Consider the following 19051-nt stretch of genomic DNA (forward strand, 5'->3'; position numbering starts at 1 on the left):
AGAGGCAGGCATAGCTGGGGTCCATGCGGGTGCCCATGGCTACTCCTTTTGTTTGGAGAAAGTGGGAGGATTGGAAAGATAAGTTGTTCAGGGTGAGGACCAGTTCGGTCAGTCGAAGGAGGGTGTCGGTGGAAGGGTACTGGGTGGTACGGCGGGAAAGGCAGAAGCGGAGTGCTTTGAGTCCTTCGTGATGGGGGATGGAGGTGTACAGGGACTGGATGTCCATGGTGAAGATGAGGCGTTGGGGACCGGGGAAGCGGAAATCCTGGAGTAGGTGGAGGGCGTGGGTGGTGTCACGGACGTAGGTGGGGAGTTCTTGGACTAAGGGTGTCAGGACCGTGTCGAGGTATGCCGAGATGAGTTCGGTTGGGCAGGAGCAGGCTGAGACGATGGGTCGTCCGGGGCAGTCAGGTTTGTGGATTTTGGGCAGGAGGTAGAAACGGGCGGTGCGGGGTTGTGGGACTATGAGGTTGGAGGCGGTGGATGGGAGGTCCCCTGAGGTGATGAGGTTATGGACGGTCTGGGAGATGATGGTTTGGTGGTGGGGGGTGGGGTCATGGTCAAGGGGTCATTACCAAGGATATATTTCCCTCCCCTCCCCTATCAGCTTTCCGTAGAGGCCACTCCCTCCGCGGCTCCCTTGTCAGATCCACACCCCCCACCGACCCCACCTCCACTCCCGGCACCTTCCCTTGCAACCGCCGGAGGTGCAACACTTGCGCCCACACCTCCCCCCTCACTTCTCTTCAAGGCCCCAAGGGAAACTTCCATATCTGCCACAGATTCACCTGCACCTCCACCCACATCATCTACTGCATCCGCTGCAGCCGGTGTGGCCTCCTCTATATTGGGGAGACAGGCCGCCTACTTGCGGAGCGATTCAGAGAGCACCTCTGGGCCACCCGGACGAACCAACCCAACCACCCTGTAGCACAGCATTTCAACTCCCCCTCCCACTCCACCGAGGATATGCAGGTCATTGGACTCATCCACCGCCAAACCACAACAACGCGACGGTCGGAGGAGGAGCGTCTTATCTTCCGACTGGGAGCCCTCCAACCGCAGGGGATGAACTTGGACTTCACCAGTTTCTTCATCCCCCCTCCCCCCACCTTGTCTCAGCCGGATCCCTCCCGCCTGGCACCGCCTTCCTGACCTGCAGTCTTCTTCTTGTCCTCTCCGCCTCCATCCTACTCCGACCTATCACCCTCACCTTGACCTCTTTCCACCTATCACATTTCCAACGCCCCTCCTCCAAGTCCCTCCTCCCTACCTTTTATCTTCTCCTGCGGAACACTCTCTGCTCATTCCTGAAGAAGGGCCTGTGCCCGAAACGTCGAATCTCCTGTTCCCTGGATGCTGCCTGACCTGCTGTGCTGTTCCAGCAATAAAGTTTCAACTGAGATTTGGTGTCCTCAATGCTGTGGGCACAAATGTAAATATCACAATGGACTAAATTATAAAGGGCAAGATATGATGTCATCAAATAATGCAAAATATTCAGAAACACTGCAGTCTGCTCGTCAGAGTAGAATTAGATTAGATTAGATTAGATTAGATTACATTACAGTGTGGAAACAGGCCCTTTGGCCCAACAAGTCCACACCGACCCACCGAAGCGCAACCCACCCATACCCCTATATTTACCCCTTACTTAACACTACGGGCAATTTAGAATGTCCAATTCACCTGACCTGCACATCTTTAGACTGTGGGAGGAAACCGGAGCACCCGGAGGAAACCCACGCAGACACGGGGAGAACGTGCAAACTCCACACAGTCAGTCGCCTGAGGCGGGAATTGAACCCGGGTTTCCGGCGCTGTGAGGCAGCAGTGCTAACCACTGTGCCACCCGTTTCAGAAGCACTTACCTTGAGGAATAACTGTCCTTGAAACCAGGTCCAATGTTATATGAAATATTCATTTGCCCTTTCCATTCACCTGGGGCTGAAATTCCTCCCATGTTACTGTTGAAGAGCATGAGCAATTACATTAAAAGAAAGTAAGAGTTAACTTCCTTTTGCAACTACAAGACCCTAAGACCACAAGAAATAGGATCAGTAGGAGGCCATTCAGCCCTTCAAGCCTGCTCTGCAACTGAATAGGATCATGGCTGATCCAACATTCCTCATGTCCACTTTTCTGCCCTGTCCCTGCAACCGTTGCTTTCCCCTATTGATCAAAAATCACCTCAGCCTTCAAATGCAATGACTCTGCACCCTTAGCTCTCTGTGGCAAGGAGTTCCAAAGAGTCAGAACCCTTTGAGAGAAGAAATTCCTCCTCCTCTTAGTCTTATATTTGAATAGTCTATTGATTGAAGCAAATCCAGTGACACCATGTGAAATCACAGATTAATGTGACACAGAGGAGGCAATTTAGTCCATTGAGTCTGTGCTGGCTCTTCAGAAGATAGTTCATTTCAGTCCATTGTCCATCTATTTTTCCATATCCCTGACAGTTGTTCCCATTTAAGTGTTTATTCGGTTCCCTTTAGAAGGCTACGATGGATATGTATCCAACACACACCATTATGCAAAAAATATTTATTATCTTGTCATCTCTGGTTCTTTTACTATTCTTGTTAAACTGGAGTCTTTTTATTGTTGATCCTTTAACATTGTCACTTAATATATCTCAATCCTTCTCTATTTCATTTAATTATAATCCCTGTTGCCTGAAGTCATTCCAGTAAAATGCTTCTGCATCCTTTCCAGAAGCTTTTGTGCTCTTTGAAAAAGTATGGTGCACTTTATCCATACAGTATGTCAGCTGGGGTTAAGCTACTGTTTTATGTAGGTTTAACATAACTTCCTGGTTTTTGTACTGTATGCTCTTTCATGATCAAACTCAGGATCCATATCATTTTAACTGTTTTGTTTGCCTGTTCTGCCACTACCAAAGATTTCTGCATAAACACCTCCAGGTTTCTCCGCTCATGCTCTTGATTTCAATTTGCACCTTTTAGTTTAGTGTCAATGCTGCTCCTACCCACTTTAATCCCTGGGCTTCAATTTTTCCAACAAATCTTAAATCTGATTCTTTATTAATAATTTTCTGAAAGTACAAATACACAAAAACAACTGCATTACCTCATTTTCCCTCTCTATTCAACCTTTTGAGGCCACTCCATTTGTTAAACTGATCAGACTTCAACTACAGGTTTTTCTTTCTCTCTTTTTTAAACAATGTGTAATATTTGCAACACCCCAGTCCTGTGGCACCATTTCTGTATTAGCCATAGTCCACAAAAAAACTACAAGCATCTCTCTGTTAGACAGTGGTTTAAGACAAGTGGTTTATATGTTGAAGGCATCACTCCCACATCAAGTATGGAGCAAGACAAGTAGGCAGACCTCCATCAGCTACCACAGCAGGTACAATGATTTAGCCATTTTTATTCAGTCAGGTGTTATGAACATTGTTGGTTGTGTCAGTATTTATTGCCCATCCCAGAGCCTTTGAGATGATGATGGTGAATTGCCTTCTTGATTTGGTATAGATATATCCAGAATGTTGATAGGGAGTGCTAAAATTTTGACCCAGCAGTACTGAAGGAATGCTAGTATATTTCCATGTTAGGATTGTGTGTGACTTGGAGGGGCATTTGCATGTGGTAGTATTCCCATTTATCTTTTGCCCTTGCTGTTATAGATGCCTGTGGGTTTGGAAGGGGCCGTTGGCATTATTCTGTAGCACACCCTTGCTATCTAACCAACTGAACCAACTGGCCCCATCCTCTGTATCTAAGAGGGATTGCAACATGGTGGCCACCACCTCTGAAGGTTCTAAATTTACTTCCCTCACTCGAATCCATCCAAACCAGCCTGGTGGTTTCACCAGTATGGCTCTGTTTGTATTTCTAGTGATTCCATTTATCAACTGCTATATCATCCAGAATTCTAACAACATCATTGTTTACTGCAGCTTTTATAAAGTTAATTTCCTTGTTAAACAGTGATGCAAAACAATGATAAAATACATTAGTGGTATGCTTACTGCTTCTACAGATAGATTTTGGTTTCCAGTCACCCTCTGTTTTTCTGACAATTCTACTTTTAATGTGCTTGTAGAAGAAGTTTGCATCTCTATTTTTGTTAACTATGAGTCTATTCTTGTACTTGTCTTTGGTTCTGTTATTTCTCTATACTTCTATATTAGGCCTTAAATTCTCTTGTATGTTCAAGTTGACCTTTGTCATAAAGATCTTATCTGCAGCATTCCACTCTAACTTCAGCAATTTCAGGCTTTGGAAACCCTCTCTGTCATATATATATGATGTGGAGGTGCTGGTGGTGGGCTGAAGGACAAAATTAAAAATCACACAACACTAGGTTATAGTCCAACAGATTTATTCAAAATGGCAAGCTTTCAAAGCTCCCGCTCCTTTCTCAGAAAGGAACTGGGGCGCTGAAAGCCTACAGTTTCAAATAAACTTGCTGGACTATAACCAGGTGTCGTGTGATTTTTGACTTTGTCATATATATGACATTTTTCATGATTTCAAGATGTCTTAAAATGTTTCAATTGTCATTATAATCACTGTGTAGAAAAATTCAATTCACAGTTTGCATTCAGTAAGCCAGTGCTGATTTGGATACAATACTCTTCAAATTTACATTTAAAATATTGTTAAAGCCAGGATTTTATGGGCTTGGAGGCAGTAAAACTGACAAAGTGCTGTGAGAAAGGAGGGGTATGGGTGATGGACACCTTCTTGTCACTATCCCGTTATGCTAGTGGCCAGGAAAGGTGGCAGATGATCCTCCCACCCAGAGACCAATTGACAATCTCGTACAAGGGGGCTGCTTTCCAGCAGGCCCCATTGGGTGCAAGTCCTGAACAGGCAGTCTTTAGCTTATGTAAGCACACCCCCACCACCACCAGATGACAATGCAACATCAACACCACCTGCCCTAAGAAACCCATAACCCCTCCCCAACTGCTGGGCATTGGCTACCACTAACAATGCCACTGCTTTGCTATGAACTCCAAGTGGTGTAGCAGCATCTGGGCAATGAGGAGGGTGTTAACCACCATCTTTAATTTAATGTCAACAAAACAGATTGGCTATAATGGGCAAAATGCAGCCATGGGTTCTGCTGCTAATAACTGTGGATTGTCCATAGCTTTGGCTGAGTGACAGACTCTTGCAATTTTCAATACTTCTTTGCATCTGCAGAACCAAAGTCTTATGAATTTTTAATATTGAATATAGCAAGTTAAGAAAAACTACAGAACAAACGAGTATTTTTATGTCTTTAAAGTATTCCTCAAGTTGGCAATCCTGTTGAATCCATGGATTTTGATGCAGTATCTGATCAACAGCATCACAAGTTTATGGGAAATAGTGAAGTACAATACAAAGAAACTGTGCAAGTGTTCTTTTTTCTGGAGATAAACACATTTATAAATTTAAAATAAATAGCTACAAATGCTAGAGATCCAAAACAAAAATCAAAAATTGAGTGGATTTGACAGTTTCTGTGAAGAAGGGTCATATTTGTATCTTAAGGTTCAGAGGAAGGCACAAGCAAGTTCCAAATGGCATACAAGTGTGGTGCCATGATTACCTTATGGGGCTAGTGTTGAGCAGGACAGCATAATAATCCAAAGTCCATGAATTGAAATGAAATTGAACTTGGTTTAAACCAAATTCCTATGCATTTACAGACAACTTACCGTAGTATTGCCTCTGCGTCGTTATAGCCGATTGGATGAACTGGAATTTTTGGAAGGCCAATACCTTCATCCAATCTAAATGCATATTCTGAAAACAAGAATGGAAAATGAGGTATATTACAAAAACATTTTCTCTGGTAAAATCTGGTCAATACCATGCTAATTTTGAGTAAGTTGTATGCAGTAAATATTCTTAGGAACTGGTATGAAGCATTCATGTGAAATAATATAACCAGTGTGACTAATGTTAATGTTGTACACTGGACTGTATCTTCTAATGCTGATCAAGACACTTCATTACCTACATATTATTAAGTTAAAAATCTTCTTAATGATCATACAATTACCATGCTGAATAGGCATCTACAAGAATTTTCAAGGGAGACTTTTTTTAAAAATGCTTTGTCTGGATATATCTTAATCTAAAACCACAGATTTTTATCATCATCATCATTTTTTTTTGTCTTAGGTTACACTTCAGAATGAGCCAATAAAATGATTAAGAAAAGTTTTACCAATGTTCATTAGCATATTCAGAATAATCTTTGCACTATTTTGCAACACAAATTCAATGTTCCCATACAATAACTAGATTTACCACCATGTATATCATATATATCCCTATTTCCTTTAAAAGTTACTATTCAATCCAACTCCACCACCTTTTCAGGCAAAGCATTCCAACTGTTACAGAATGCCACACAACAAAAAAACTCTCTTCAGACTTCTTAACAAGTTACACCAGTGTACTCTGGTTCCCAAACAATTTCTTTCTAACTATGACAAAAACAACAGGATTTTGAACATCTTTATTAAATCTCACCTTAATTTTCATTGGTCCAAAGGCAGCATCTCTCGTTTCTCAAATCTAATCAATTAACTGTAACCCCTTATCCCTGTTAACATTCAACCACATCTTCTCTCCAATCTCTCCAAGGCTTTGACAGCCTTCCAAAAATATGAAACCTCAAATTGAACATAATATTCAAACCAAGGGCTGTCAAGTAATCGACAGAAGGATTTGCATAACTTTTTGTTTTTACACTCCATGCCTCTGTTTATAAAGCTATGGAACTTTTTTGTTTGGACGTTTCTTTAAATCAAGTTGGCATGCCCTTTCAAAGAGCTGTATATGTACAACCGTAGATCTACCCCTGGTTCTTAACAGTCTTCAGAAACATTTAATCTACTGTCTTTTCTCAAAAATAGTATAAAACCTAAAAATCAGGCAGACCATCAGGCATTGAATTAGAAACAACAAGGTACACCTTGACTAATCAGTCCTGAAAAACCAAGTATCTAGGAACCATCTAGAAAACTGGAAAGTTGTCCCACAAACTACTTAAGCTACAGCCAAACATTATCATACTCATTGACAGTTACGAATGATTCAATGTCCTCAACATTTTTCCTGAGTATGCTTCATTTTGACCAGTTGAACAGAGTTGGGTTTTGGGAGTCCTCAACATTAGCTTTACATGCAATGAAGTTTCATAACATCAGATCAAAGCTGGGTAATGAAACTATCACTGATTACCAATTAGCACCCTCCCTCAATTAACAAATCTGTAAACCTCCACTTTGAACACTACTTAGTAGAAGCACTGATGGTAATAAGGGTCCAGGACACATCTTAGCTGGCAAACTGCAATGTCCATCAACAAGAAAAGCTCAGGTGCACTGCTGACTAGGTTGGCCATATCCCAAGGGCACAAACGCCAGACTGGCCCAAGCTGGTAGTGAGAGAATGAACACATGGAGCAACCTACTTGATCTACTGCAGATACTATTCCAGCACCTTTCAGTTCTGAAGAAGTGCCATTTTGGACTGTCTCTTCACAGACAATGCCAAATCTTCTGGGTTTCTCCAGAATTATGTGTTTTTGTTTTTAATTTAACCTTTTTTTTTCTAATCAACCTTGTTCAAAAATATTATTGCATGCCTCTGGAGCAGGAGGAACTTGAACCCAGGTCTTTTTGGTCCATCTCTGATTTTATTATTGACCATGACCTCTCAAATTTATCTGTGATAGATAAATAGGTCCATAACAGTAATGGCAGTAGTGACCAACACCCAATGTTTAAGAAAGTGAAGTATTTTCCTCACACGGAGGACACAAAAACTTGTGCAATATGGCACCAGCACAGTTTTAAATTGGATATGTAGGTGTCAGGTAAAGAGAGATTTGGAAATCCACGCAGTAAAAGTCAAGACAAATAAAACAGCATAATGATGTTGATGAGGTAAGAAGATCATGACAAGTAGTAATAGTGATTTTTATGGTAATAATAAAGCAGGTCATAAGGTTCACACAGGGAATAGTAGTAAAGAAATAAAATTAAGAACTTTATCTGAATGCACAGATTATCAGCAAATCATTGATAAAACTGTGACAGAAATAGAAATACGTAGTGTAGATCTAATCTTTATTTCTTAGATATTGCGGTTACGATGTGATGAAGGTTGGAAGGTAAACATTTCAGGATATAGGACATTTTGAAAAGGGAAGGATAGCCTTGATTTTTAATGAAGACAAAAGGTCATTAGTGAGAAAGAATCAAGGCTTAGAAGAACATAAAGCAGAGTCAGTATGGGCAGAGATTAGAAATAATGAAAGCATTTTGTAGATCCCCCCATACCCCAACACCTCCAACAACAGCTATACCCTCATAATTAAACTGTTTCATAGTTTACATTAATATGTTGTTGCACAAAATGATAAAATGCATCTGATAAACAGAAACACCGGAGTAGAAACAAGTATCAACACTGGAATATGTATAGTCCAAACTACAAAGTATTTACTTAATGAAGTCAGAACTTTGAACATGTTTGAACATTGGGGACCTATTTTTCACTTTCTGATAGGAACAAGGAGTCTATAGTTAGTTCAACAAGGTGTTTATATTATTAGTCTAGTTCCCAGATGATAGAAGCTAAACACACACTGATAGATAAATAAGTTTCTTAAAAGAACCAGTAAATCTTATTTTTAAAATGTGCCCCCTCATTCTAGAACCCTTATCCAGGAGAAACACCTTACCTGCATTTACTGTGCCTATCCTTTTACATATTTTGTCAGTTTCAAGTAGATCACTATCATTCTTCAAAGCTCCAGAGAATACAGAACTTTTCTCATTTCATAGGACAGTCCCACTGTCATATAACATTATTACAAGCTCTGTATTGTGATAATATCTTTCTTGACTTATGAGACCAAAATTGCACACAATACTGCATGTGTGGTTTAGTCAAGATCAATACAACGGAAACAAAAATCACTAATCCTTTTCCAACAAAGGCTGACATTCCATTAACATTGCTATAGCTTGCTGCTCCTACATATTAGCCTTTAGTGACTTTGTGATAGGTCACCAAAAGTCCCTTTGTACACTTACACTTTCTAACCTCTCACCATTTATTAAATACTTGGCACATTTGTTCCTCCTACCAAAGTGGATTACCTCATGTTTTTCCAAACTATATTCTAATTGCCATGTTCCTGTCCATTCACCAAACCTGTTCAAATCCTCCTAGTACCTCACATCACAATCCTGTTTCACTTTATATCATCTAAAAATTTGTAAATATTAAACTTGGTCCCCCACATCAAATCATTTATACATATTGTGAACAGTTGTGGCCCATCACTAACCTTTGCTATGTCTTCTACTTTGAAAATTGATGCAATGTACCTATTCAGTTCCTAGTTAATTTCTTGGTTCACCATTATTCCTTCTCCAGCCTCAGTTTCTAGTGGTCCAAAATCCACTCTTGCCTCTCTCTTACATTTTAGATATCTTAAAAAATATCTTGCCATGTCTCATTCTTTATCTTCTACCTTATTGTTTCTTTTGTTGTCCTCTGCAGATTTTTGGAAGGTTTCTTATACTTCTGGCTTCCCACTAACCTTCATCACTCTGTATGCTTTTTCTTTTGCTCTTATGCTGTCCCTGGCTTTCCTTGTCAGCTACTGTTACCTCATCCTCCCCTTTAGTATGTTTCTTCTTCTTTGAGATGAATTTCTGCTGTGCTTTCTAAATTATCTCCAGATACATCTGCATTGCTACTCTACTGTTTTCCCTGCTAGACCTCAAAGGAACTCTGGCCAGCCCCTCCTGTCATATCTTTGTAATTCTCTTTAATCGGTTGTAATACCTTTCCATCTGATTCCAGTTTCTCCCTCTCAAACTGCAGAATGAATTCTATCATATTATGGTCACGGCCCCTTAGGGTTTCTTTCATCTTAAGCTTACTAATCAAGTCTGCCTCATTACTTATCACCAAATCAGAATCGTCTGTTCCCTACAAAGCTCTACCACAAACTGTTCCAAAGAGCCATTCCTTTTCATGTGATTTGCTACCACCTACATATTAAAGTCCCCCATGATTATTGTAATAATGTCTTTCTTACATGCCTTTTCTAACTCCTGATTTATTTTCTTCCTCACATCCTGGTTACTGCTAGATTTGATTTCATTCCTTATTAAGAAGACAGCTCCATTCCCTCACCCAATCTGCCTGTCCTTTCAGTGGGATGTCTATCCTTGTATCCCTTTCCATCCACGTCTCTGTGATACCATCCACATCGTACCTGCCATTTTCAATCTGCACTGCAAACTTGTTTACCTTCTGTCATATAGTGCAACACACTCTCCTGCACTGACTATCACCCTTGTGATAGTTGTCCCTTTATCGGTTTGTACCTGAAGTTAGATTCTTGGCTGTTTCTATCTTCTCTGTCCTATTGCTTGTCATGGAAACTTTAGTAACCTCTGCCTAAACCTCTCTCTCTCTAACCTTTTCTATCATTTTCCATGCAACTGAACAACCACAAACCCACCCCCGAACCCCCACCCCCACATTCAGTTTACAGCTCTAGGTATGTGGTGGGTTATCAAGACTATAGAAGTTGGGAAGGTCTGTTGCAGTTGTACAAGACATTGGTGAGGCCGCACTTGGAGTACTGTGTTCAGTTTTGGTCATCTTGCTATGAAAAGAGTATCATTAAATTGGAAACAATGCAGAAGAAATTTACAAGAATGTTGCCACGAGTCAAAGGTCTGAGTTATAGGGAGAGGTTGGACAAGCTGGGACTTTTTTCTTTAGAGCGTAGGAGACTGAGAGGGGAATCTTATACTAGTGTGTAAGATCATGAAAGGCATGGATAGGATGAATGCACTCTGTCTTTTTCTCAGGGTTGGGGAATTGAGGACTAGAGGGTATCAGTTTAAGGTTAGCAGTGAAAGAATAAAAGGGAATCTGAGGGGCAACCCTTTTACACAGACAATGGTATGTTTATGGAATGAGCTGCCAGCAGAAGTGGTGGAGGCGGGTACATTAACGACCTTTAAAAGGTATTTGGACAAATATATGGATAGCAAAGATTCAGAAGGATATGGGCCAAGTGCAAAGATATGGGCCAAGTGCAAGGAAATGGTGTTGGCATGGATTTTGGTCAGCATGAACCAGTTTGGGCCAAAGGGCTTGTCTCCATGCTGTAGGTCTCAGCATGATTCAACTGGAACCAATCTGAAGAAATCATTTCAGAATCAATACAATTTTGAAAGATGATCATCAATGCATTGACTACTTCAGTAAACAGTTCCTTCACACTGTTGGGTCCCAGGGACCTACCAACTTTCAGTCTTTTAATTTTTCCAGTGGAACCTTCCTACTAATACAAATTTCCTTCATTTCAATTCTTTCCAGTCACTTGGATCTCCAATTCTGGAAGGTTTCTTCTATCTTCCTCAATGTAAACAGGCATAAATTATCTGAAACAATTAATTGAATTGAAATGTTGACTTAATGTGGTGAAGTGCTTGTTTTAAATGTTGTTTGTCTTTGTGAGAGTGAAGTTCTTGAATAAGGATTTTGGAAACTGGACAGTGGAGGGATATTGGCAAAATGTATTGGTGGGCTACTGTGAAACTTAGTTATGAAAGCATCAGGGAATGGCATGGAAAATTGTTGCCGTATTTCCATGGTAAAATTAATTTACATGTTGATTGGACAGTGTTACAGGAAACTATGAAGTTCTCTCATATTCTGTTGCTATTTGATAAAAGTATTGTCAACATATTAAAGGTAAAGATTAGGTTGATGATGAGTTGATTGAATTAAAACAGTTTGTTTAAATTCTTCCATAAAAATACTGGCAACAATTACAGTATGACTATGCCCATATTTTCATCTTCCACTATATATAATTAACTTTTCATTTGTTCAAGTCATTCCTCCAGACTTCAAGCAAATTACACTGCTTAAAATAATTACATGTAGCAGTTCATTTTGTCTTACTCAAGAATACAGTCGCTTGCTCTAGAACCTACCATTAGCTGGAAAGCCTGGGGTAAGAGGATCTCCAGCTCCATTCAGGTTTAATACATTTCCACGCTGGACACCACTTCCAGGAAGATTCCAGCCATCTGGATAAGGTTTCACCCCTGGTGCACAGTAATCAGCAGGGTCTGAGAAAAAGATGACTCCTTTCGCACCTGCTTTCATTGCATTCTTAACCTAGTGAATAGGAAGAATGATATATAAAGCTGAAAATCCAAGTTATGCTTAAAAAAAAAACTTTGGTTTATTTGTTCAAACACAGGAACAGTTCACAACATTCAAATAAAAACAAGGAATTAATCTAAAAGAAAGTGTTGTATGTGTCTCTGGTAGTTGGTCATGTAGGAGTTCTCTTGCTTTTTGTGAACAGAACACGCCTAGGTAATTTTCAACATTGTTTGCTAGATGCCAGTATTGTAGTTTTACTAGAAAAGCTTGACTAAAAATATAAAGTGGAAGCGAAGTGCTCAAGAAACTCAGCAGTTCTTGGAGCATCTTTGGAGGGAGAAACAAAGTTAACATTTTGGCTCCAATATAACTCATCTTCCAACTCTTCTTCCAAGAAACTGTAGAGTGCCCTAGAAGAAAGAAATGAGACGTTATTCCTCCAGCTTGTGTTGAGTTTTGTTAGAACACTGTAGATAGGCCCAGGATAAAAATACTGGTATAGGGACCAAGGCGATTTATTGAAATGGTCAGCGACTGGAAGGTTGGGGTCATTCCTACGAACAAAGCAGAGGTGTTCTACAAAGCAATTACTCAGTCTGCATTTGGCCTCACCACTGCAAAGGAGACTGCACTGTGAACATTGAATATAGTATACTAGATTGAAAAAGTATGTTTGGGGCTTTGGACAGTGAAGACAGAGAAAACCTTACAGACTCTAGGACTAAATATTGAGTTACACATCTGCAGGTTATGACCTAATCTTCCTGGTGTCTGGTTGACTTAATTCTCAGCAGAGCTGACCCATTTTCCTTTTCACACTTTCATTTATAGCTGATGTTTCTCTTTCCACAGATGCTGCCGGACCTATTGAGTTTCTTCAGTATTTCTGTTTTTTATTCCAGATTTCCAGCATCCACAGTTTTTGCTTTTATCTGTTGTATTCCATTACTGTGTGGGTTTTGTAAAGTACTCAGATAGCTGATAAAATCTGGAATGGAGACTTATAAAATACTCTTTCTTTAAAAGCTCTTCAGAATATGCATATTATTAGTCCTTTTCTGAAATAGTTCTGAACTATAATTAAAACTGTAGCCAGTTTACATTCAACACTTAACATACTTCCTCCATATGTTACACAAAGCACTCTGAAGGTGCTCTATAACCATTAAAGTTTATATTTGAAACTGGAAAATTTGATTAAGGCAGCTTTTCTCTCCCAAAGCAAAAGAAAATTCTTTATTTGCTGATCATAGTATTGCTGCAGATACAGAATATTTCAAATCAACATAAACAACATATTTGTACCTTGTTTCCTCGGAAGACCTTCCCATATCTAGCAATCACAATTTTTCCAGTGCAGTTGATACCCAATTCTCTTTCCAACTGAAAGAAGTCCTCCGTTCGAGCGTAGTTAACGTAAACTAAATCACCCTGCACAGAAATGTGATGGCACATCCAAATGAATCATGCAAATACTTCTTTTAATAACAGATATTCACAGATAACATAACAAAGAATTAAATTTGTATTTGGCTTTGAATTTGAAGTAGTTTCTAAATTTGAAAATGACAAGTAATGAACTAAATTTAAAATAACCAAAAACAACTTGGCCACAGCAATACATTACACCTAATTAAATGAAGAATAGCAACAAATTGGATTAGAGATGCTGTTTACTGAAAATTTATCACCAACTTTATATTCGTCATAGTTTGTGGCAACTAAAGCCATCTTCATGAGAACTGGAGGCCAAAGATGTTCTGCTTTTTGAAGTTAAGAAAGCAGGACACTGTAACTAACAACATATCATCTCATTAAAATAGACAGCTACAAGGAAAAGAAAATCAGGTGAAGGAAACTTTCACACTGCCATAGCAAAGAATATGTTATTAAAATAAGACCAATTTCCACCTAGAGATGGACAAAGAATTGTACAATAAGGGTTTCAAAGAATCCTTGCAGAAGGTGCATGTCACATCCGTGCATGTCACATTTGCACACACTTCACGGCAATAGGTGGATCTGTAATTGCTAAAAACAAATTGAACAAATACCTGCCAATACTCTGAAATATATATATTTTTTGACACATTACATTTTGACAGCGAAAAATTTTCATTAAAGCCAAAGTATATTATGGTCAGGTTTTCTCCTGAAATAAAAACCCCAGCAAGAACAGTTTATTTCCTAAAGTGCCATTGATCTAGAGACACTGGGTTCATTTTCAACAGTTATCTGCATTTTTAGCTTGTAAAACAAATGACTGTCAAATATTAGGTGTCCCAGAGCTGTCTGATGTTGCAGGAAAATGGTATTATCACCAGACTATTAATCCAGAGATCTAGCTCCATAGGAACCTCTGTTTGAATCCTGTTGTGGCAGTTGGTAGAACTTGAAATTGACTTTGAAGAAAAAATCTGCCTGTTGTGACTTTCAGAGGAGAAAGTGAGAACTGCAGATGCTGGAGATCCGAGTCAAAAAGTGCAGTGCGAGAAAAGCACAGCCAGTCAGGCAGCAACGGAGGAGCAGGAGAGTCGACAGTTCAAATTCAGGTTGGCCTACAAATGTACCTTTATTGGAGGCTGCGATATGAAGATTGGTGCTCTGCAAAGGCAACTCCAGAAACAAATTTCCTCCAAAAAGGCTTCTAAGTGTGGCTAGTAGTAATCCTTCTCTTTTCAATTGATACCTTGAAGCTTAACGTATGTTACGCAGTTGAAGGCATGTACTATATATTTAAGACAGAGTGAGTGCTGTTCTGAACAGTCATATAACTAGATAGCAGTCTTAGAGTGTACTACAAAATTGAAAATATGTAACATTTTGTGGTGAAATAGTCACCTGTGTTGGTTGCTGTTTTGACAAGAATTCAAATTTAACCAGTTTAAATTATGCCCCAAGAAACTAAATTCCAATCGAGTTTGAATTTATTGCTTTGCCAATGTCGAACCAATGAGACAATCCGATGTTTATCCGATGATAAAAAAAGTCATTTTGAAAATCAGACAGAGCAACTGCCATCAAACAGATCCAAGAAATCGGGAAACACTTTCAAAGGTACCTTTTCATATGAAATATGTTCACAGTAAAAAGAAAGAAGGCAACCCAGGGAGATCTTCAGCTAGAAGACAACAGACACACAAGGTGACAGCCGCTACATGGTTTTGAAATTAAGTTGATGTAATTTTAATAAGTAATTTTATTGAAACTATTTATTGTTATAGAGTTCGAGGGAGGTAATAAGCCATTAAGAGAAAGGGGGGCTTAGAGTTGTGAATAGCTGTTGTTTAATGTTCACTTTTAAAGTTAAAGAATAAATTGATATTATTTTCTTTAAATAGAAAAATTTGGGAGCTCTCTGTCACAGATTATGAGGCGAGGTGAGCTTTTGGGGGTGTTTGGTTTAATTAACAGAAGTGTTCACCGCCATATCGTAACACATGGTCATATATTCTTCCACTCCATCCCTTCACCTTCAACACATTTCCAGCGCAGCAACATAGAGTAAATGCAAGTAAGAAACTTCCTAAATGCCCGACAGAATGTCAGACCCAAATCATGGACCTCTCAAATTTTAAACTCTCTGTAACCATAATATTATATTCTTCTCTCTGTTCTATGACCCCAATGCGCTTTGTACCATATAATCTGCCTGTACTGCATGCAAAATAAAACTTTTCACTGTATCTAGGTACAATAAATCAAATCAAAAGTATCTTCGAGACTGGACATATCGGTGCTGTGTCCTTGGAGCTACAGGAGACTGTCAGGGAACATGATGGAGATGTATAAAATTATGAGGAGCAAAGACAGGGTAAACAGGAATAAATGTTTCTATTGGTATGGGGATCAATGATGAGGGACATATATTTAAGGTAAGGAGCAGGAGATTCAGAGGGGATGCAGGTTCAAGAATGTGACTCCAAGATGCTGCTTTGCCTTCCTCATGCCAGGTCAAGGATGTCACTGAGCAGCTGCAAATAATCCTGAAGGAGATAGTGATCTACTTTCCCTATTGAAGTGGTCCTTTCAGGACCTCTGACATATGGATCAGTGACATCTCTCCTTTTGTCATCTCCATCACTAAGGTTTTCAGTGCCACATCTTAACGACCAGGCTAGACCCTCTCAAAACATTTCAAGGAAGTAGCCCGGGCCCCAACTTTGCTCGCTTTTTTAAGCAGATGTAAAGTGGATATTCCAGGAAAGATGGCCAAACCACTTAGTTTCAAACAAACCAGAATTTATTTCCAAGACTGCCAAATGAAACACAAACAAACGAGAACAGAACACCGAATTACTTAACCTATCCAAAAACCCAACAGATCATGCCAACTTAGATGATGCTGTTCCCAATACTTGCAACAATCCCCATAAACATCCTTGGCACAAAAGGTAAAATCAAACATGGGGTCTTACAGGAGAGGTGCCAGAGAGAGAGAGAGAGGGAGTTGAGCATGGACTTGCTTCTTTGGGTCCAACAGCTTTGAAACTGCCTGACTGCTTTCAGTGAATAGTTGGGCTGCTAAAAAAAAAAAGCAAATCAGAGGAAAGCTGAGCTGAAAGAACTGGCTACTCCCCTTGCATTGTACAAGAGACTTTTTTTAAACCTGAAAGCCTTTTACCTGAGGTAGCATCTGTTAGCTATAATCAAACTAGTCCTAAAGCCCATGCAAGCCTGGACTTTTCGGAACCTATACTTTTAAGACCTCCTGAAAAAAAAGGGCAACATAACCTTGCTAAAGGAGTGGCATCATCAGACATGGAACCTCCTCAAATTCCTTGTTTACAACTGCAGCTAAATATTCAGCAGCAGCCTCCTGTATTCCATTATGGTAGCCTTTTGTAATCAAAAGCAGCTTCCTTAAAAAGCAACAAAGTCTTTAAGAACACAAAACTGGCTGCATTGTGTGATTTTGTAGATACTGCTAAGCTGCTTTATAATCTCAGGATTAGCCAGCAGCCTGGTAGCACAACCCTACCTCATGTTCAGGTGAGTAAGGTCCATCTCTATGTCGTGGCATGGGCAGATCATGTATCATGAGTCCACAAATACAGTGACCAATTGATAGCTTTAGGTAGTCTCAAAGGACAAACATCTAATGAGGTGCTGGACAATAAATGAAGCACTGAGGTCAATAGATGTGAAGCTGGAAGAGCACAGCAGGTCAGACAGCAGCCAAGGAGCAGGAAAAGTCAATGTTTCAAGCCAAAACCCTTTGTCTGAATTGTTTCCTTCACTCCCAGTGGCAGTATCAAAGGCATTTGATCCACCCAAAAATAATCTTGATCCCCATTTTCCACTGTAACAGCGTACTGGCATTGATGTAAAATAATGCCATGGGACAACATAAACTACCTGGGATGGGTTAACTTTTCAGCTCACCTGTGCAGAGCAAATGTTTTATTATTGTCCACAGATGTTTCAGCCACCAGTAAGAAATATCTAACAATATACATACAGAGTTTTGTTTCTTCGGAATTCATAGAATCATAGAATCACGGAATCCCTACAGTGTGGAAACAGGCCATTGTCCACACCAACCCTCTGAAGAGTAACCCACCCAGACTCATTCTCCTACCTTATTATTCTACATTTACCTCTGACTAAGGCACGTAACCTACACATCCCTGATCACTATGGACAATTTAGCATGGCCAATTCACCTAACCTGCACATCTTTAAATTGGTGCTCTTGTAATGGAAAATTAAATTGTCTCAAACATTCAGAAAATATAAACACAGTATTAACACTTTTCCAAAGTTCTTGAAAATATTTACATGTTTTAAACATTGAATAATATATGGCATGTCAGAAATTGTCTCCTACTGGAACTGGTAACACTTAACTGTCAATATCTAGAAATGTATTTTTCAGGAAGTCTCTCTAAATATGCACAGCACAATTAATCCTTTGTTGTTTGTGACCATCATTGTAATAATCACTAGAACATGAACTTTCCTATTTTCTGAAACAATCAGAACTAGAAGGGTCTGCTATAATTCATTCACGATATGTTCCAATCCAAAGTGCATTTACAAATAAAAAGACATACTTAACCTGAGGAAGGAATGAAAGTATGTCACTTTGTCTCAGGGTTAATAAAGGTCAAGTGATTTTCCATTGCATCCATTCATATTTTTATTTCTACTTCTATAGCTTCTGGCTATAGGGAAGTGCATTGGAAGAGAGAGGGAAGATTTCCAGAGAAATCTGTCCTCACTTTCAATACCACCAGCCTCCTGGATGTTACAACTTACCAGAAACTGAAGTGGACTAGACATATAGACACACAAGAGCAAGTCAGAGGATAGCAATACTACAGCGAGAAACTGACTTTGACTGCCCAAAGACTGTTCACTATTTACAAAGCACATTCCTCATTTATCTGGATAGGTGCAGCTCTAACAATACTCAAGAATAAAGTTAAAAATCACACAACACCAGGTTATAGTCCAACAGGTTTAATTGAAAGCACACTAGCTTTCGGAGCGACGCTCCTTCATCAGGTGATAGTGGAGGGCTCGATCGTAACACAGAATTTATAGCAAAAATTTACAGTGTGATGTAACTGAAATTATACATTGAAACATTGATTGTCTGTTAAGCCTTTCATCTGTTAGAATACAGTGATAGTTTTTCTTTCATGTGTAAATCACAAAACTTTTTTTCAAGTTGCATTCTCGGGTTAGCTGTTAACAATGGTGATAGCTAGACAATATGTTGAAGGTGTTAGCCCCTTGTGTTCTCTGTCTATGCCATGATGTTTAGATTGATTCTAATCTAAAAAGTGAGATAACAGAGTTTTACATAAATTCATGCAATTTTTGAGCTCAGAGTTCTACATGAATGTATG

General features: G+C 39.5%; 1 protein-coding gene across 3 annotated transcripts in view; it reads right to left on the minus strand.

Moving 5' to 3' along the window:
• Positions 1–19051, minus strand: part of naalad2 (N-acetylated alpha-linked acidic dipeptidase 2) — a 186077-nt gene that overhangs the window by 102131 nt on the left and 64895 nt on the right. For 2 of the 3 annotated variants that reach the window (XM_043691544.1, XM_043691542.1), the window contains 4 exons: positions 13500–13625; positions 12017–12203; positions 5681–5768; positions 1872–1967 (listed from right to left, as the gene is read on the minus strand). In XM_043691544.1, the coding sequence (XP_043547479.1) occupies positions 1872–1967; positions 5681–5768; positions 12017–12203; positions 13500–13625 (497 nt within the window). The remainder of the gene's footprint in view (positions 1–1871; positions 1968–5680; positions 5769–12016; positions 12204–13499; positions 13626–19051) is intronic. The other variant, XM_043691543.1, reaches the window with a different exon arrangement.

The sequence above is a fragment of the Chiloscyllium plagiosum genome, chromosome 6 (genome assembly GCF_004010195.1).
Source record: "Chiloscyllium plagiosum isolate BGI_BamShark_2017 chromosome 6, ASM401019v2, whole genome shotgun sequence".
In the NCBI taxonomy this organism is placed as follows: Eukaryota; Metazoa; Chordata; class Chondrichthyes; order Orectolobiformes; family Hemiscylliidae; genus Chiloscyllium; species Chiloscyllium plagiosum.